The sequence below is a fragment of the Vitis riparia genome, chromosome 11 (assembly GCF_004353265.1).
Source record: "Vitis riparia cultivar Riparia Gloire de Montpellier isolate 1030 chromosome 11, EGFV_Vit.rip_1.0, whole genome shotgun sequence".
Lineage (NCBI taxonomy): Eukaryota > Viridiplantae > Streptophyta > Magnoliopsida > Vitales > Vitaceae > Vitis > Vitis riparia.
In genome coordinates this window covers 19665580-19686158 of record NC_048441.1, presented here as the reverse complement: position 1 = coordinate 19686158, position 20579 = coordinate 19665580, and the positions used below count along the sequence as shown (strand labels likewise).

The 20579-nt window shown below is 39.5% G+C and overlaps 1 protein-coding gene across 2 annotated transcripts in view; it reads left to right on the top strand.

Moving 5' to 3' along the window:
- LOC117925220 (brefeldin A-inhibited guanine nucleotide-exchange protein 5) overlaps nt 1–20579 on the top strand; it is a 67210-nt gene that overhangs the window by 18668 nt on the left and 27963 nt on the right. For both annotated transcript variants that reach the window (XM_034844167.1, XM_034844166.1), the window contains exons 13-25: nt 2242–2364; nt 2462–2515; nt 2618–2706; nt 3150–3246; nt 3354–3452; nt 3568–3762; nt 3981–4091; nt 4166–4350; nt 4844–5470; nt 5760–6177; nt 13793–14032; nt 14158–14281; nt 14386–14534. In XM_034844167.1, coding sequence (XP_034700058.1) covers nt 2242–2364; nt 2462–2515; nt 2618–2706; nt 3150–3246; nt 3354–3452; nt 3568–3762; nt 3981–4091; nt 4166–4350; nt 4844–5470; nt 5760–6177; nt 13793–14032; nt 14158–14281; nt 14386–14534 — 2511 coding nt within the window. The remainder of the gene's footprint in view (nt 1–2241; nt 2365–2461; nt 2516–2617; nt 2707–3149; nt 3247–3353; nt 3453–3567; nt 3763–3980; nt 4092–4165; nt 4351–4843; nt 5471–5759; nt 6178–13792; nt 14033–14157; nt 14282–14385; nt 14535–20579) is intronic.

Sequence of the window (20579 nt, the reverse complement as noted above, 5' to 3'; positions counted from 1 at the left end):
TATAAATATGCTTTTTTGGGGGATCAGAAATTAAATAGATCTTTTCTATTAATTAAAAAGATCAAGAAGGACAAGATAGTCTTTCACAATGTACAAACTTAGATCAAGACAGGGGAATGGACAACTTAACAAGGAACCATACAGCTGAACAAATGGGATGAATGAAAAAAACATACTATAAATATGTTTTAAGCATCTTTCAAGCATATTACATGATATGATGATTGTAAGGTTTGAAGCCATTTCAGGTTTGAGAATCAACTTGGATATGAAATTTTGCCGGTGGGGAGAGTTGAGAATCTGGAGGTTTTGGCTCTTGAGGTTGGTTGTAAAGTGGGAAGGCTGCCATCTTCTTACTTAGGACTTCTTTTGGGTGCGCATCATAAGTCCATTGTTGTTTGGGATGGGGTGGAAGAGAGATTTCGGAGAAGGCTTGCCATGTGGAAAAGGCAATTTATCTCTAAAGGAGGGAGGATCACCTTAATCCGAGGCACACTGTCTAGTATGCCTATCTATTTGATGTCCTTATTGCGGATCCCAAGAGTGGTTAGTTTAAGATTGGAAAAGATTCAAAGGGATTTTTTGTGGGGAGGGGGTGCTTTGGAGAGGAAGCCTCATCTAGTAAAGTGGGATACCGTATGTTTGGACAAAAGGAAGGGTGGTTTGGGAGTTAGACGTCTTTCTACTCTCAATAGGGCCCTGTTATGTAAGTGGAACTGACGCTTTGTGAATGAAAGGGAGACTCTTTGGAGGAATGTCATTAGTAGGAAGTATGAGGAGGAAGAAGGGGGTTGGTATACTAGAGAAGTTAGGTAGGGTATTGGAGTAGGTTTATGGAAGGAAATAAGGAAGGAAGGGTCTCTTATGCAAAACAAAGTTGTTTTTTTGTGGGGGATGGTAGAAAGGTGAAATTTTGGAAAGATTATTGGTGTGGGAATTTCGCTCTTTGTAATTCTTTTCCCTCTTTGTATGCATTTGCGTCTTACAAAGAGGCTTGGTTAGTGGAGTTGAGGGACTCTTCAGGAGAGGAAGGGGTTTGGAGTCCTAAGTTCTCTAGGTCCTTCAATGACTGGGAGGTGGAAGAGGTGGAAGAGGTGGAGAGATTACTTTTGACAATCCGGGGAAGGAGGCTTAACCCTCATTTGGAAGATAGAGTGTTGTGGAAAGAGACTAAGGATGAGATTTTCTCAGTTAAATCTCTTTATAGTGCTTTAGTTTCTAGAAGTGTTGTTTAGTTTCCTAATAGCATTATTTGGAGTCCTTGTGTTCCTACCAAAGTGGGTTTTTTTTTTGCTTGGGAAGCCTCTTGGGGTAAGGTGTTAGCTTTGGATCAACTTAAGAAGAGGGGGTGGATCTTAGCTAACAGATGCTTTCTTTGTTGTGTGGAAGAAGAGTCTATTGATCATATCCTTATTCATTGCACTGGAAGAGGTGGAAGAGGTGGAGAGATTACTTTTGACAATCCGGGGAAGGAGGCTTAACCCTCATTTGGAAGATAGAGTGTTGTGGAAAGAGACTAAGGATGAGATTTTCTCAGTTAAATCTCTTTATAGTGCTTTAGTTTCTAGAAGTGTTGTTTAGTTTCCTAATAGCATTATTTGGAGTCCTTGTGTTCCTATCAAAGTGGGTTTTTTTTTGCTTGGGAAGCCTCTTGGGGTAAGGTGTTAGCTTTGGATCAACTTAAGAAGAGGGGGTGGATCTTAGCTAACAAATGCTTTCTTTGTTGTGTGGAAGAAGAGTCTATTGATCATATCCTTATTCATTGCACTAAGGCAAGAGTTTTATGGGAGTTATTGTTTGCTATTTTTGGAGTTAACTGGGTTCTTCCTCTTTCGGTTAGAGATACCCTTCTTGGTTGGCGTGGGTTTAATATGGGCAAGAAGCGTAGAAAGGTGTGGAAGGCTGTCTCTTTGTGTCTTTTTTGGGCGATTTGGAAGGAAAGAAATAGGATTGCTTTTGAGAATGAGGAGCTCTCGATTCATAGGTTGAAAAATTCTTTTGTATGTAATCTTGGGCTTTGGACTAAGTCGGTTGTAAATGAAGGTCCTCTTCTTTTATTCAGTTTTTTTGATTGGTTGGGTTCTAAATGAGGGCTGGTGATTTTTGTATCCCCTCTTCTTTTGTTGTGCCTTTTGGCGCCTCTTGTATATCCCCTGTATGCTTTTGGGTCAGCCTTAAGGTGCCCTTTTTCTAATATATTTCTTTCTCTGTGTTTTTACTTATAAAAAAAAATGATTGCAGGGTTTGTTGGAAGGTGTTAGCCATTCATTTACGACAAACTTCCATTTCATTGACTCAGTAAAAGCATATCTTTCTTATGCTTTATTACGGGCATCGGTTTCTCAATCCCCTGTCATATTTCAGGTATGCTTAGATGCTTAAATTGTACTGTTCTCCACTTGATGTTATAAGAATCTAATGTGGAAATGTTGTCTATGGTTCTGTTTTTTAATTCTGGCAGTATGCGACTGGAATCTTCTCAGTGCTTTTGTTGCGATTTAGGGAAAGTCTTAAAGTATGTGTCTGGTGTTGACAATTCATTTACTCTGCTTCAATTTAGGGTGTAATTATATTCTTTGGCCTTCTCCTTGTTTATAACACCTAAAATTCATTTCAGGGCGAGATTGGGGTCTTCTTTCCCTTGATAGTTCTTCGGTCATTGGATGGTTCAGACTTTCCTGTTAATCAGAGAATAAGTGTTCTTCGGTACAATATTCTTTTTAGCTGATTTTATATGTCAAGTTCTTCTCAAATTTTATCTTCAGTTAACTTACTCAGGTTTAAGTAAATTTAGCGAAAAGGTTGCAGAATTTTAATGCTTTGTAGGCTTTTGAATGTGTTTGGTTCATCATTATTTTAACTATTGGTCAAAACGAGTTCTTCTTATCTTCATTGAATAAGAATCATACACATATATATACAAGCTTGTTACCAAATTAATCCGAAATCACACTAAGATTCCACAACTATTTCTAGCTATATTACAGTTGTCCTATAAAGAATAATAGTTGACTAATCTGACAGCTAAGTGTATACAAGGTAACAAAATAACAATCAATTAGATCCTTGAAATTAAGGAATTGTGCAGATTTCTAACATTAACTTGGTTCTTTTCCTCTGTGATCTCCTGATTGAACCTGATTTTGCAGGATGCTTGAGAAAGTTTGTAAAGATCCCCAGATGCTTGTTGACATATATGTGAACTATGATTGTGATCTTGAGGCCCCAAACTTGTTTGAGCGCATGGTATAATCTAACATATTATTGCATTATAATGTTTATTTATTGATAGGTTCTGCTTGATTCTCTTGGATATATCTCAAACGAATCCATTTTGCCTTCTTACCATTTAGGTTACCACTCTATCTAAAATAGCTCAAGGGACTCAAAATGCAGATCCAAACTCGGTTGCTGTATCACAGACAACAACAATTAAAGGTTCATCCTTGCAGGTAAGTTATATGTTGACCCATCTTCAATATCTTAGTATTCCCCTTTTTCTACCACTTCTATTTTGCTAACATGTTAGCCAAAGTTTCTGCGTGACACCTTCCTTCCCATTTTCAGTGCCTTGTCAATGTGCTTAAATCACTGGTTGATTGGGAGAGGTCACATCGAGATAAGCATAGAAAAAGCACTCAGTCTCCTGAAGAAGAGCTTTCAGCTAGAGAATCAGTTGAGATAAAAAGCAGGGAAGATATGCCCAATAACTTTGAGAGGGCAAAGGCTCATAAATCCACTATGGAGGCTGCCATCTCTGAGGTAATCGATCAGATTTTAATCTTATCAAAAAATTGTTAAGATTTTCTGCAAACTCTACACAACAAGAAGTAATGCTAAAAGCTAGAACAATATTCAGGGTGCTATTTCTTATCGATTAAGGTGCTGAATGATGCAAGTACTATTTTTAGGAATTTCTTTTTTCTTTGTCAGGTGCCTGGGCTCTATCCTATTGAAAATTAATTTCATTTGTATTGCAGTTCAACAGGCAGCCTGGAAAGGGTATAGAGTATCTGATATCAAATAGGTTGGTGGAAAATACACCTGCTTCAGTTGCCCAATTTTTGAGGAATACTCCCAGTTTGGACAAGGTGGATTTTCTATTTTGGTATAACTTTAGTTTCATCAATGGAATAGATTTGTGTAACCCTTATGGATTTTACAGGCTATGATTGGTGATTACTTGGGTCAGCATGAGGAGTTTCCCCTTGCTGTTATGCATGCTTATGTGGATTCCATGAAGTTTTCTGGAATGAAGTTTGATACTGCAATCCGTGAATTCCTTAGGGGATTCCGACTCCCTGGGGAAGCTCAAAAGATAGATCGCATCATGGAAAAGTTTGCAGAGCGGTATGGTCTCACCTTGCTTATATTTGGGGTTCCATCTGCTTACTACTTTGCCCTTAGGCTTTTCCCCAGTTACACCTAGGTCCTGTAGCTCACTTTGTATAGTATGATGTCTGCATTTTCCAATGTGTGTTGTCTTATCTGTAAAGTTAGTGCTAACTGGTTAGAATTACTGTCCATGAGTAGAGTGTGAGGACATTTCATAGAGGTCTAGGGTTTTTTTTTGCCAGTGTCAATATATTTTGATCAGGTCCTGTACCATGATAGGCAGAACATAGTTGCAGCTTTTTATAGGTAAAAGAAACAAAGTCAGCCATTTGAAATAAGTAAATTGAGCATACTGCCAGTATTATTTGATCCAGTTGATGGTTGGGAAAATAAAAACCACAAAAGCTTTTGAGTGAAAAAAGGTTACCTTCTAGGCGTCATCAAGATCATGTCCCCTTTCTTATTGCTAGTTGGTGATCTAGTCCTTTTTGTGTTTTGTCTCTGGCAGTTATTGTGCAGACAATCCAGATCTTTTCAAAAATGCAGATACTGCTTATGTTCTTGCATATGCAGTTATAATGTTGAATACTGATGCACATAATCCCATGGTATGGCCTAAAATGTCCAAGTCTGACTTTATACGTGTGAATGCCATGAATGATGCTGAAGAGTGTGCTCCTAAGGAACTCCTGGAAGAGATCTATGATTCTATAGTCAAGGAAGAGATAAAAATGAAGGATGATGCAGCTGGTATTGGCAAGGGCATCAAACAAAAGCCAGAAGGGGAAGAGAGAGGTCGCCTTGTTAGTATTCTTAATCTTGCTCTCCCGAAAAGGAAGTCATCAGTTGACACTAAGTCAGAAAGTGAAGCTATCATTAAGCAAACTCAGGCTATATTCCGGAATCAAGGAGCTAAAAGAGGAGTTTTCTATTCTTCACAGCAGATTGAACTTGTAAGGCCCATGGTTGAAGCTGTAGGATGGCCTCTGCTTGCTACTTTCTCTGTTACCATGGAGGAAGGTGACAATAAGCCAAGGGTTCTTCTCTGTATGGAAGGATTTAGAGCTGGCATTCACATTACACATGTTATTGGAATGGATACCATGCGCTATGCTTTTCTGACATCACTAGTCAGGTAAAATCCCTTTTTTATTTTTTGATAGGCAAAGGGGAGAAAAATTAACAACGCCTGCAAGAGGACACAATAAAATTCCTTGTTATTTGGTTTGTTTTGTTTTTTTGTTTCTGTTTCTTATTTTGTGTTTTTCTGAGATATCCAAATATCTCCATTTGTTTCCTTTTGATAATTTAGGCTAGTCTCTGTAACTTATTAGTTCATGAAGACATTGTATAAAGTATTATTGCTATTTGTTTATCTAATTACTTCTTAACCATAACTAATATGCTTTTAAGTTTTATCCCAGATTTACTTTCTTGCATGCCCCAAAGGAAATGCGCAGTAAAAATGTGGAAGCATTACGAACTCTGCTGGCTCTATGTGACTCAGAGACCAACTCTCTTCAAGACACATGGAATGCAGTTTTGGAATGTGTTTCTCGCCTTGAATTCATCACTTCAACTCCAGCTATAGCTGCAACTGTTATGCAAGCATCAAATCAGATCTCCAGGGATGCCATTCTTCAATCTCTAAGAGAGTTGGCTGGGAAACCAGCTGAACAAGTATTCGTGAATAGTGTTAAATTGCCCAGTGACTCAGTTGTTGAGTTTTTTACTGCCCTCTGTGGTGTATCAGCTGAAGAACTGAAACAAACTCCAGCTCGTGTTTTCAGCTTGCAAAAGCTTGTTGAGATCAGCTACTACAATATGGCTCGTATACGCTTGGTAATTCCTTTTGATTATTCCAAACCTATTTTTACCTGTGTATTTTTTTTTTTATCAGAAATAAAGATATAATATACATTGATAAAAAGTAAAAGAGAAAGATGAGGTTTTTACTTTGGCTGGTGTTTATCTGGTGAAAAGTGTTGTGGGCATCCATATGATATGCTTTAATAAATTCGCTTTCTCCATTTATTTGCTATGTGAAAGCAAGATGTTTTGACAACCAATCTGCCACTCCCACAGGAGTGAGGAAAATAGGGAGGCAATAAAGATAGTCCTAAGTGGTCTTTGTATGTGTGTGTTTCGATAAGAGACAGCAATATATCAGTAAGTGTGAAGACAGTTAATTGTTTGGCTTGGTGTCTAGGGAAAGAGCAAAATAGGAGAGGAATTGAATTCTCTTTTCCAGTCTAACTAAGTATACTGTGTATGCTATTCGCTCTATGTTAAAGGTCATGATAAGAAACCTCTCCTTGATTGTTGGTTATTTACTTAAAAGATAGAATGGCTTCAAATAATGCTTGAATGAGGTGCAGTTCAAAGAGATGGCTGCTTTCTTGGAGGGGAGAGGAGTTCTGAAGGGGGGTAAGAGCTGGTTTGCGGTGGAATCAAAGACATTCGAAATCTCCATTGAAGAGATTCGAGGCAAACTGAGGGGGGTTATTCTGGAAAGGAGCAAAGGTTTCTCTACTTGGATAAAATTTGGTGAAAAGAGCTTCGTTTCTCTATTGGAAGGGGTGGAAGACTGGTGCAGAGGAGAATCAAGCTCGAGGCGCCTTAGAGTTTGGGAAGAAGGAGGAAGAAAATATAGGCTGGAGTGTCGCTCAAATGATGCCGGTAGGTATCTGCTATGCTTGGTGAGGGACTTGGAGGCGAAGAGGTTTTGTCTAGTTTTCCCAGAAGGTAAGGGCTTAGTAGGAGGGTGGTTTATGTTGGCTCAGAAGCTAAGAGCCCTTGGAATTGCTAATCAAGCCATGAGGAACGTTGATATGGGTACCTCCACCTCTGTAAAGGATGATTATAGAGGCAAAGGAAAGGAGAAAGGGAAAGGAGTTTTTCCAGAAGCCGTGAGAATGGAGACGGGAATTAGGGGAAGCTTTATGGGTGCATGTTGGTGAGCGAGACCTGATCAGTAGGGAAGAGCAGCTTAGTCGCTGTCTGGTAGGATGCTTTGGTGATAGTGTTGAGGCCGTTCCGTCTTTGTCCTTATTGAAGGAGTGGGCGTATGAAAGGTGGTCTCTCAAGGGAGGTTTAAAAATCTTCAGTTTGAGTGGAGCCCTAGTGTTGTTCGAATTTGAAGATAAAGTGGAAGCGGACTGGGTGCTATTAAGGGGTAGTAGAAGTCTTTAGATGAGAGAGTTTTTCTTGCAGAAATGGGGACCTGAAGTGGAGTGTTACAGAAATGGGAGCCACCCAAAGGAAGTGTGGGTGAAAGTAGTTGGACTACCACTTCACCTGTGGAGTAGAGAAGTGTTCAAGAGTATAGGAGAGAGGTGTAGGGGATTCATAGCTGTGGATGAGGAAACCGCCTTCTTCTCTGAGTTGCAGTGGGCTCGTATTCTGGTGAGAGTCCCTAGGAAGGTTAGACCGGGTACGTTGCAGGTGGTAGCCGGGAATTTTTGTTGGACGGTGAGTCTCTGGTGGGAAAATCCTCCATGGTTTTCGGAGGTAGTAGCAAGATCAGCCTGGTTTAAAGAGGAGAGGTGGGAGATCAGGGATGAGGGAGGGGGGGAATTCACGCGCCAGTGGCAGCGTGAAAGTGGTTCAAAATGGTCAAAGTGATTTGCAGGCTCGGGGGACAGGGGATCAGTTTGTGTGTGGCAGAAGGCAAGGTGAGGTGGCAGGTGCAGTGGTGGCAGAGGGAGGGAGGCCTTTTGCAGTTGGTTTGGGCCCCTTCTAATAGTGGGTCTGGGCCCAGAAAAGAAAAGGGGCAGGCTTTAAAAGGAAATGAAAACTTGGGCTTAAGTGAGGAAATGTCTTGGGCCAAAGGCCCATTGCCTGTTAGTATTAAAAAGGCGGGCTGGGAGAGGGGGGGGTGGGGCTTCTAAGCCCACTTCCGGCACGGGTTTTGTGGAGCGGTCCTCCTCGGCTAGGGCTTTGTCAGTTCCTGTGGAGGTTGAAGGGGGGATGGAATCGGAGCTCTTGGCTGTCCAAGTTGAAGCCGCCATCGAGTTGACGCCGCGTCGATGGAGAGTCACCGACGAGGCTCTGATGGAGGAGGCTTCCAGGTATTACGTTGGTCCTATTTCTCCTTCTGATTTGGGGCATCGGGGATCCTTTTCTTCTTCTTCTTTTTGGGGCAACGGCGAGGCTGTAGGGGTTTCGGAGGGGTTGGATTATGGAGCGGAAGGGGAGTTGGGTCGTTTTGAGCCTAGTGTGGGGAGAAACAGAGCCGCGTTGGCTCTCGGAGACTGGAGTGGATATTCTTGGGACTCGGGTGACGCTGAGAGAGGGAATGGGTTAGCTCTTGTACCAGTTAGGGAGGATTTTACGAGCCTTTGTGAGGAAAAAAGTGCCTGCCACATAGAAAAAGGGGAAAGTGGGGAAATGTGGAGTTCAAGCAGCCTTGCGAGGTTCAGTCGATGCTTAGGGATGCCAACGGAAGGCTTCGAAGAGGAAATCTTATATTTCTTAAGGAGAATGAAGGGGAGAATTGAGCAAAAGGGTAAGGAAGGGGTGACCAGATTCTTTCATAGGATGGCGAATGCTCATAGTAGAAGAAACTGACTGTCCAAGTTGAAAGTTAATGGTTGCTGGCATTCAGAGGAAAATAACTTAAGAAACAGTGTGGTGGGGGCGTTTCAAGAGCTGTACCAAGAGGAAGAGGGGTGACGCCCTAGTGTTAACGGGATCTCTTTTATGAGGTTAGATAACAATGAGGTTGAGGAGTTGGAGAACCCTTTCTTGGAGGAAGAGGTGTTTGTAGCTCTTACGGACCTAGGCAAAGACAAAGCCCCGGGGCCGAATGGCTTTACAATGGCGTTTTGGCTTTTTGGGTGGGATGTGGTGAAGGTTGAAATTATGGACTTTTAAAGAGAATTCCATGAAAGGGGCAGATTTGTAAAATCTCTAAATGCAACCTTCTTGGTTTTAGTCCCTAAGAAGGGAGGTGCAGAAGATTTGAAAGATTTCAGACCGATTAGCCTTGTGGGAAGCCTTTACAAGTTGTTGGTCAAGGTGTTGGCAAATAGAATCAAGAAGGTAATGGGAAAAGTGATTTCGGAACCCCAAATTGCCTTTGTGGAGGGTAGACAAATTCTTGATGCAGTTTTGATTGCAAATGAGGTTGTGGATTCCAGATTGAAAAGCAATCAAGGGGGCGTGATATGCAAGTTGGATATAGAGAAGGCCTATGATCATGTCGGCTGGAAGTTCTTGTTGGCTGTGCTAAAGCAAATGGGATTTGGAGAGAGATGGATTAAGTGGATAGAGTGGTGTATTTCAACTGTAAGATACTCTGTTCTTATAAATGGCTCTCCTTCCGGATTCTTCCAAAGCTCAAGGGGTTTGAGACAAGGAGACCCTCTATCCCCTTATCTGTTTGTGATAGTTATGGAGGTGTTTAGTTGCTTAATGAGAAGGGCCATTAGTGGGAGCTTTTTTATCTGGATGGAGGGTTAGAGGTAGGGGTGGAGAAGGGATTCTGATATCTCATTTGCTTTTTTAAGATGACACCTTGGTGTTTTGCGAGGAGTCTCAGGATCAGTTGACGTATCTAAGTTGGCTTCTCATGTGGTTTGAGGCTTACTCAGGGTTGAAAGTTAACTTGGAGAAGAATGAGCTTATTCCGGTGGGGAGGGTGAATGATATAGAGGAATTGGCTTTGGAGTTGGGTTGTAAGGTGGGTGGTCTGCCTTTCAGTTATTTGGGATTGCCTTTGGGGGCACCTTTCAAATCAGAGGTGGTATGGGATAGTGTTGAAGAGAGGTTTAGGAAAAGGTTGGCTATGTGGAAGAGATAGTATATTTCCAAAGGGGGAAGACTCACCCTAATTCAGAGCACTCTTTCCAGTTTGCCGGTTTACTTCATGTCTCTTTTCTTTTTGTCCAGAAAAGTAAGGATGAGGTTGGAGAAGATTCAGAGGGACTTCCTGTGGGGGGGGGAGGTGCTCTTGATCAAAGGCCTCATCTTGTTAGGTGGAATTTGGTTTGTCTGGAAAGAAAGAAAGGTGGTTTGGGGGTAAGAAACTTAGCGTTGATGAATAAAGCTCTCTTGGGTAAGTGGAATTGGCGTTTTACCATTGAAAGTGAGGCTTTGTGGAAGCAAGTGATCAGTCACAAATATGGTGTAGAGGAGGGGGGTTGGTGTACTCGGGCCGAAAGTGGGAGGCATGGTGTAGGGCTTTGGAAAGCTATTAGAAAGGATTAGTTGGGTATGTATAGCAGTTTAGCCTTCCGCGTGGGTAATGGTCGGAGAGTGAGATTCTGAAAGGATAAGTGGTGTGGAGATGAGCCTCTCTACAAGTCCTTCCCTTCTCTTTTTGCCATTTCCCGGGCTAAAGATGCCTGGGTATCGGAAGTGTGGAACCTAGATGGTGTAGGGGATGGTTGGACCCCTCTTTTCTCAAGGGCGCTTAATGACTGGGAAATTGAGATGATGGAACAGTTTATGCTAAAAATCCAAGCATTTAGGGTGCAAAGGGAGAACGAGGATAAGATGGTTTGGACAACATCTAGAAGTGGTGTTTTCTCAGTCAAGTCGCTCTACTCTACTCTGGAGCCTGGTGGTTCTGCTTTGTTCCCTTATGTTGGTATTTGGAGAGCGGGTGTGCCTCCTAAGGTAGTTTTTTTTCGCTTGGGAAGCTTCCTGGGGCAAAATCTTAACTTTGGACCAACTCCAGAGGAGGGGTTATTCTTTTGCAAATAAGTGTTTTTCTTTGTCTTGCTGAAGTAGAAACGGTGGATCACCTTTTACTCCATTGTGTTATGACGAGGGCATTGTGGAATCTTCTTTTTTCACTCTTTAAAAAGGCGTGGCAAATGACCCCCTTATGTATATTTTGGTCAATTTGGAAGGAAAGAAATTTGTTGGCTTTTGGGAATGAGGTGTTGTCAATCCAAAGGCTGAACATTCTTTTGTATGTAATCTGTGGTCATGGGTTAGGGTGTTTATAGTTTTGAGCCCTCGGTCTCTTGTTAGTTTTTTTGAGTGGCTAGGCTTTAGTTAAAGGTAGGGGTTTCGTCCCGCTACCTTGGTTTAGAGTTGGTGGGCTGCTTTTATATACTCCCTGTATACCTAGAAGGCAGTAGTTTGGTGTCTCCTCTTTCATTTTAATATACTTCTCTTTACTTATCAAAAAAAAAAAAAAGTATACTGTGTATGCTATTGGTTGCATGTATTTGGCATTTTCTAATGAATTTATTTTTCTGTGCGAAGAAAAATTTTGACATCCCTGCTTTGGAGTTGATTTCTCAATATCAGAGAATGATGTGGATGGGATTGACCAATTTCGAGAGACAGAAAACTTTAGTGTGGACAGACGATGGATCATGTTACAGTTTAGTTGGCTTGATTCTCATTGTTAGCCCATTACCTAATAGTTTAAGCTTTTGGGTAACGTTTGTAGTTTAACTTGTATCATTGTCATGAGGTTAGGATTACCTCCCCCATTTATTTAGCTCACATTCAAGCCAAGGAAGGCTGTCTATGAGGTAGGATGTTAGGATGTAGTGGGCTTGACATGCATGGTTGCCCATTACCCAATAGCTTAAGGTTTTTGGTCAAATTAGTAGCTGAACAAATTATATTTAACAAAAAAGTGTAGGCATATGATTATTGAGACTTATACCACCATTCCTTTACTTCGTTTGTTTAAAAATTTATTGTGCAGTTTTTAAATGGAAACCCTATTATTTGCTGCTTGTAGAATATTTAAATCAGTTAAGATACATACATGAAGTTGATGCTGACTTGTGGTGAACATGTTTGTTTACTTTTTTTCTTTTATCAATGATCATATAAAAGAGTATAGTTAATTATTCTTAGGTTTTAATATAATTCTAGGCTGATGGATGTTTATAAGTGTTTATAGAAGTTTCTCTTTATTTACCAATGGCAGCATAGTAGTTTGTATTATGATTAGCCCTATATTCCGTAGTGAAGATCTATTAAGTTTCTTATATATCAATATTTTAGTTGAATTTATTTGCATTTCGAAGAATTAGTTGTTGTTTATAACTGCTGTATGTGCCATACCTCATTCAGGGAGTGTTTGATAACCAAAATAAGTGCTGAAATTTTAAAAAATTAATGGGTCTCACTAATTAAGTGTGTTTGATTATAGAAATCACAAACCACTTAAAACTGAAAACTGTTTAAAAACCACGTAATATGTTTGAGTAATAGAGACTTGACCAACCACATAAAGCAAATTGATTTCTAGAGTCATAGAACTTTTTACTTCTAATTTTACCTCGTCTTTTGAAATAAAGCATTCATCGTTGAAAACTTTTTATACTAAAATTAAATTGTACAGAAATTCTTTGCTTCATGATTTTCCATAATTAATTTGTCACTAAAAAAGAGTTCTGATTTTTTTTGTTCCTCTTGGAGGAGGGATAAAAAATGCCTAATGTCATTTTAAAAATCTTAAATCTCATTTATTTTGTATATTTTCTTTTTTATGTATGTGTATGCATGGTAATTTATTATGATATAGAAAATTCTGTTTAATGTAATTTTATAGTATATGTTCATGAATTTTGTATGTCAAAAAATATTCTTTTATTTTATTTTATTTATTTATTATTTTTAAAATGTCTTTCTCTTAAAATTTTCAATAAATTTTCTTGTTCAAAATATATTTGGTCTTTAGAAAAAATTTATTTTGAAACAATTTGGACAAATCTACCATCTATTTTTAATAAAGAATTTGTAAGAAAGTTTGAGTGTGTAATAAAGTTATGCTTAAACAATTTTCGTATTGAAAGAATTGTTGACATGAATTAGTTTTTTGATTTTTCATTGCCCAAATTTGTTTATTTGTTATAACTGTTTTGCCTTATTGATTAAAAAATTTCAGTTAGGAAACAGTAAAATAGATTATTCTTCCTTGCATATAAGTATTGATAATATAATATAAAATAACAAAAGCAGTGGATTTTAATCATATGAATTCTGAGAGTTTGATAAAAAAGAAAAATTTTGTGATATGTATTATAAAATCATGTAATACTAAATTATACACTTGTTTTATGCATAAGGATGACTAATGCAAATGATACTAGGACTAATACAAAGAGTCCATATCAAAATATGTTATGGCATGAGTAAGGGTACAGTTGTAAAATAAATTATCTCAGTTTTTTATTGTTTTATTTGTCAAATAAGAAATATTAAATTCAGCATTTGAACTTGAAATGATACCAAACAATCTTTACTTTTGTGAATTCGGCATTTATAATTTATCATTAAAGTGTTCAGCAATTAATTTTTGGTTTTATCAAACACACCTCATCCTAATGAATTTTCACAAAGTTTTTGCGAATTGAAGAAATAGGATATGAAATTAGCTTCATCAATTTTCTTGAGGTTAAGCTAGTGCTTTCTTTAGTTGTTTGTGCCTATTGCACTTGTTTGTTAATGCTTTAAAAGTTTTTATTGATACATATTTCAGGTCTGGGCTAGAATATGGTCTGTCCTAGCTAATCATTTTATATCTGCTGGGAGCCATCATGACGAGAAAATTGCTATGTATGCTATAGATTCTCTAAGGCAACTTGGTATGAAGTATTTGGAGCGTGCTGAGCTTGCCAATTTCACTTTCCAGAATGACATTCTAAAGCCATTTGTCATTCTAATGCGGAATAGTCAAAGTGAAACCATAAGGAGCCTCATTGTGGACTGCATTGTTCAAGTATGTTTATTTGATTTTCCTAACTGTTAGTCATATATCTCTATTAGTTATTTGCCTTAAATGTCTCTGCATTTAATGATAACAGACAGTTTCATCAAAGTTAACTGAAGCTTATGTTAGCACAGATGATAAAATCAAAGGTTGGAAGCATAAAATCTGGATGGCGTAGTGTGTTTATGATTTTTACAGCTGCTGCAGATGATGAATTGGAATCTATTGTTGAAAGTGCATTTGAAAATGTTGAACAGGGTAAGAACATGCCATTTTTCTTCTTTCTTATGTGTTTTTACTTATTCTCAATGTTTTCTTCTTTTTGTCATTTCTGATACATTTAACACGAAGGATATTTGCAGTTATCTTGGAGCACTTTGATCAGGTAGTTGGAGACTGCTTTATGGACTGTGTCAACTGTCTCATTGGCTTTTCCAATAATAAAAGTTCCCATCGCATCAGTTTGAAGGCCATTGCACTCTTGCGTATATGTGAGGATCGTCTTGCTGAGGTTTGTTTTCAAGGATTTAGTTTCATCTGTCAATTAAGCAAATTATCTCCTTTTTAATAGAGTAGCACATGTTCTTTTCTACAGATTTCTTTTTTTTTTCCTTCACTCCTTTGTTTTTGTTATTTAATCAGAGGAAACTTCATTTGGTATATGGTTGTTGTTGTTGCACCATTTTTTTTGTTTGAAAGAGAAGAAGCTATATTTATATTATATATTAGATAAAGAAAAGATGCAAAATAAAAGAAAGAGAAGTCCTTTTGAAAGGACAACATGTGAGGATATATAAAAGATAAGTACTATAGTCATTACAAAAGAAAGCCTTTCTCTTTCCCAACTTTAGGAAAAAGTCCATAAAAACAAGGGGAAATAAATCACCAGTGAAGTCCACTAGATAAGAAGCTCCTCTTGTAATCTACATATCAGCTTCTTTGTTTGCTGATCTAGACTTCCACAACAAAGAGTAACCCAAGCATCTGACAAGGTCAACAATCCTTTTGTGTTTTTTTTTTTTTTTTTTTATAAAAATCAGAAATCAAAGATGTATTAATTTTATGGATAAAAAAATACATAAGAAGGATGAGGAATCCTCCTTACAATTATAAAAAATCTTATCAAAATATGAGTATACTCCACTATACAAAGAGACCTACCCAACATGGTTTAGTCATTATAAGAAAATGAAAATTTACATCTCCTCAAGCCCAAACAAAGCTCCTCTCATTGTTATACAAGTCCTTTTAATCTACACACAAATGCCAATTGAGTTGAATGAAATTGAGAGGAATACCTTTGAAAGCGTGGAATAAGAGGTCTAAAACAAGGAATGGAAGCGAAGTAGATCTTACAACATATTTGTCATCTTCCGATTATCCTCAAAGTTTCTAGCATTTCTCTCTCGCCACACAATCCAAAGCAAAGTAAGACAAATGATATTCCAAAGGGTGTTACCTCTAATGAAACTCCCCAAATCCTTATGTGAGATGATCATCATGTCACATATGCTCCTACGCAAGCCAAATCCATCTTGGCTTGTCTGAATAGCTTGTGCCATAGCCCCAAAGTAATTGAACAATATAGAAAGAGATAGTCAATTGTCTCTAGCAGAACTTTTATATTATACTTGTCTTTTTACCTATCAAAAAAATAAAACATAAAATGTACCAATCTGAACTAGGGGATTGAAAGGTCTTCTTAACCATAGCATGTCATTAGTGTTAATTTTTTTGTGTGCCACTAGCCAAGCAAAGGCCTTGACCTTAGATGGGACTTTAGATTTCCACAACAATTTGGCTGGAGGAAAATGAACTAGATCTTATGTATTGGGCAAACCATAAAGAATGATTTAATTAAGAAAAGCCTAAAAAAGATAAAAGACCAAACTCTAGCATTTGGGACGGATGGAGACAAGTGCACACAGGTGAGTGAGGACATAAGTCTTTCAAGGTCCACAATCTCTAAGTCAATGAGCTTGTGACGAAAGTTAAGGTTCTAAGAAAGAAAAGAAAAGTTACCAAGGATAGATATGGTAAGATTTTTAATTGTGACAACTTTATAAAGAACTGAAAATTGTGAACACAACAGTTGATCCCCTCACTACAAGTCTTTCCATAATTGAATTCTCCTCCCATCACTCACCATGAAACGAGTGTGTCGGGAAAAATCTTAGAAAACCTTAGTAATGGTCTTTCTGGGGCTCCAATGTGACAATTTGACTAGCATGTTAGTGTCTGTGACGACTCACCTTTCCGGGTGCCATCCCCACAAGATATCGTCTCCTCTCTAGTCTAAAGACTGAGATGGAAATACTATCCTATGTAGGGAAATTAATTTGTGATTAAATAAACTGTGTCAGAGCAACGCTTTTTAGTACACAAAAGTTGGCCTTAAGGGACCAAAAACTTGTACATACCTATGGAAATGGCTACATGCCAATAGTTTATCCAAAAAGAAGCCAAAAGAAAAGGGCAACAACGGCTATATGCCTTGTTTTCCATCTTCTTGAACTTGCTCGATATCTGGTTCTACTAGGTCCTTATCTCTACAAAGTGAGTATAACTCAGTGAATGATCATATAATGCATGTTTTAGGATGTTCAGTCCAAAGTAGAAAAAGTGTTTCATCATGCATGTAATACACTTAGATAATATTTAGTATAACAATCAAGTAGGCGTACAACATCATACAAACCGATGTATAATTATTCAAACACATGCATAATCTATAACTACAGTGCCACTCCAACTCTCGACACATCCCAATATCATGCAATACAATTGCTACAGTGCCCCTTCTTCCATTGGCATGTATCATATATGCGTCCGCAGACGATAGATATCTTATATATTATGGTGTCATATAGACACGATGCCCTTACATCTCTCGACACGCTTTCATACAAACTGCTCTAGTGCCCTTTCATCTCTTGGTACAAAAGTTCACTAGGTTAATCAACTATAGTGTGCACCTCCATCTCTAAGGCATGATATAGGTCTAAGGTATATTACAATCACATCCATAGTAATAATGTAAAATACCGTAATAACAGTACCAATGATTTTCAGTGAATAGTATGTACTAGGTAGGTGTCACACCCCTGAAGTTCACACTAAATTTTTCACGAGTGTGCGGTGCTAAGGACCCTTCCTTAGCCAACCTTTCTTCCCAACATTTAGAAAAACACAGTAAAAGCACAGCAACAATAAATCAACAGGGACACAAACGTTTACAGGAAACCTTTCCCAACTTGTATTAATTCACTTTACAAGACAAAATTGTTCCTATGAACCAGAGTACAATGCTCACACCCAAGCATTACGAGAAAAACCCTATCCCCAAACTCTCTCTCTCCGTTTCAAGGCTGCAGGAGCCTTTTTAAAAGACCTAGCTTGCAGTTACACATTTGAATTTTCAAATTCAAAAGTTGGATCCAACATGGTGGTTATGCAATTGGCCAGAACCGCCCATAACTGCCTTGCATAACCACCCATCACCCAGATAGTGGCCTGCACATGCCACCCACTTGCACCAGTCATCATCTCCTCAGCCAACTGCAAGTCAATTGGCTGCTTGACTTGATCACCTGATGTCCTAGCTAGCTGCCATTGACTAGCTACACTACCACTAACTAGCTAGTTGCACTGCCATCTCCTCAAGCCTTGCTCACCAAGCTGCTGGAGAGTCCCCTTAACAAGCTGCTTCCTTCCCTGCAAGGTGCCTCTTGTGACCGGGTGCCCATCAGCATGTCTTTGATCAAGGCTTTCTGATCTAGGCAGCATGCACCAACCAGCTGACTAGGTGTCTAGTGCATCAGTGTGCCTTTCCCACACTGATGTGTGAGCCCGTGCCATGTCTAGGTGCCCATGGCTTGGGCGTGTTGCTTGCTTCCACCATCAGGTCCAGCTTCCTAGCAACGAGCCATGGCATTGCGCCCATGGCTGATCCCTCTTGGTGCATAGGGCATTGCGCCCCTGTGCTGTGCGTAGGCATCATGGTGCGAGTCAGCTATTGTTTGGTGCCCCATCAGACCATGGCATTGTGCCCATGGCTTCATCAGCTGGCTCACCGCACAAGGCTTAGGCGCCCTAGTGCCTGCTCGGGGAGGGGGTAGGCCGCACAAGGCCTCGTGCCGTTGCGGCCATGGGGTGCACACCACACATGTCGTGGAGCCCATGTGTGCATGTCGTGTGTCCTAGGCACGCCCAAGGCCGTGCCATGGTGCCCCCTTGGTGCGGTCAAGGCTTCCCTTGGTGCTCCATCCTTTGAGTCACCTACCCCCCCCCCCCCCCCCCCTCTTAAAGAGCAATATGGACCGTTTTCATTGTTTCTGGAGGAGACATCAATATGCCTGAGGAGACATAATGAAATAATAAATAATTAAAATTCCAAAAGTCTCTCAGCCTTCATCTGCACCACCTAAGTCAAGTGCGCGAGCGATGCCCATCTGGTGCGCACGTGGTGCATGTCTGGCTCGCTTGCAGTGCGCACGTCTGGCCCGCCAGCGATGCGCGTCTGGCTTACTCGCGACCTCTTCACTTAGCCCCTGGAGTTTGAACCACCAAACTTCCAGGCTTTCCTTGCTTTCAGCCTAGGCTCTCATGGGTGTAAGGCCTACCCATGAGGCTTTTCCTCCATGGTTAAGTCAAGAGGCTAAGGGGCTAACAGTAGGCTCCTAGGAAAGACTGAAGGGGTCCCAATGGTCCTGCTTAAAACTAAGCTTCCTTAGTAAGAGTTTCTCTAAACCGTACCCATCTTAATATATATATGTAAAGGATACAAGGAACACACTTATATGTAAAGGATACAAGGAACACACTTATTATCAACCTAGCATTTGACCAACACATTTTCAAAGCATATCCCATGATATTTAAAACAACTAATGAATACATATAACATTTGACACGAGATATATAATTCTAAAACCATGTAAAATCATGCATTATATAACCACTCACCTTTTAGACTAAAATTGTCACACTACCTTTGTTATAATGACTCAGGATCCAACCTTTGGAATAACACTACCATAGGAGCTTTTTCATACCTTTCTTCTTTCCTTTCTTGGTAAATGAACGCCCTATTTATAGGGACCTAAAGCAAGTAAACACATAGGTGACTCGTCACAGGTGTTGATCAAAGGGAAGTTATTAGTGTCTCTCTTATTGCTTGGAGACAACATGTGGCACACACTTAATCCTTCCAGCTGCTTGGCAAGTGTAATAGCTTGCTAAGTCACCATGCCGTACTAGGTGTCAAGTGACAAAGGCGGCTTAGTGTCCTCTAGGTTATATGCATTTTGACACCTTGTGCTTGGTTGCATGCCTTGGACACCTCATGTTTGGTTGCATGTCTTGGACAACTCATGCTTGGTTGCATGCTTTGACACCTCATGCTTGGTTGCATATCTTGGACACCTTAAAAACAACCCCTTCCTCAATGGAAACCCACCCAATCAATGAAAGCAATTAGTGTAGAAGTAAATATACAAAAAAAGCTTTCAGCTTTTGCAAGGACAACACATCATCTTCAAAGGTAATCTTGTTCCTTGCCTTCTAAACTAACCAAAACAAGCATAGAGGGCCCGCATTCCAAACTGCCCTACGCTTCTTACCCACAAAAATCCCTTTCCACCCCAAGAGGGTTTCCCTAACCGAGAAAGGAAACACCCAATACACTCCAAACAGATTAAAGAACAACTTCCACACTTCCGTTGTCTTTTCATAATGGAGAAAAAGATGGTCAATGGACTCCTTATGCACTTGGTACAAATAACATCTATTTGCTAAAGCTCACCCCCTCTTCTGAACTTGGTTGCATGTCTTGGACACCTTATGCATGGTTGCATGCCTTAGACACCTTATGCTTGGTTGCATGTTGGACACCTCATATTTGGTTGCATGCTTTGGACACCTCATGCTTAGTTGCATGCTTTCGACACCTCATACTTGCCTACATGTCTTCGACACCTTATACTTGGTTGCATACTCTTTGACACTTCATTCTTGGTCGCATACTTTCGACACTTCATACTTAGTTGCATGTTTGTTGATACTTCATACTTGATTGCATGTTTGTTGATACCTCAGATTTGATTGCATGCTTTCTACACATCATACTTGGTAAATGATAGGCAAGAAGTTTATGCTTATGCTTGCTTAACAAGGAAGTTATTAAAAGGAAACTTCAAAAGTATTATTATTAAAACTAGGGTTGTTACAGTGTCCCTTCCATTAGAATGTATACTATAAATGCTCAAAATAATCTTATACCAATGGACAAAATTTTTTTTAGAGAGCCTCCAAAGCCACTTTCCTAAGAGAGCACAATTCCGTAGAGAGATCTTCCCAAACTCTAGTCCTCCAAATTACACACTTGGTCGCAACTGACAAGATGATCTTTTTGCCCAACCCAACCCTTGGCCAAAGAAAATCTCTTCACAATTTCTCAATCTTTAAAGCTACTTATGTTGGAGTCTTGAAAAGAGACAAGAAATATCTAGGAATGTGAGACAAGCATGATTGAATTAGAGTTATTCTGGCCCCTAAT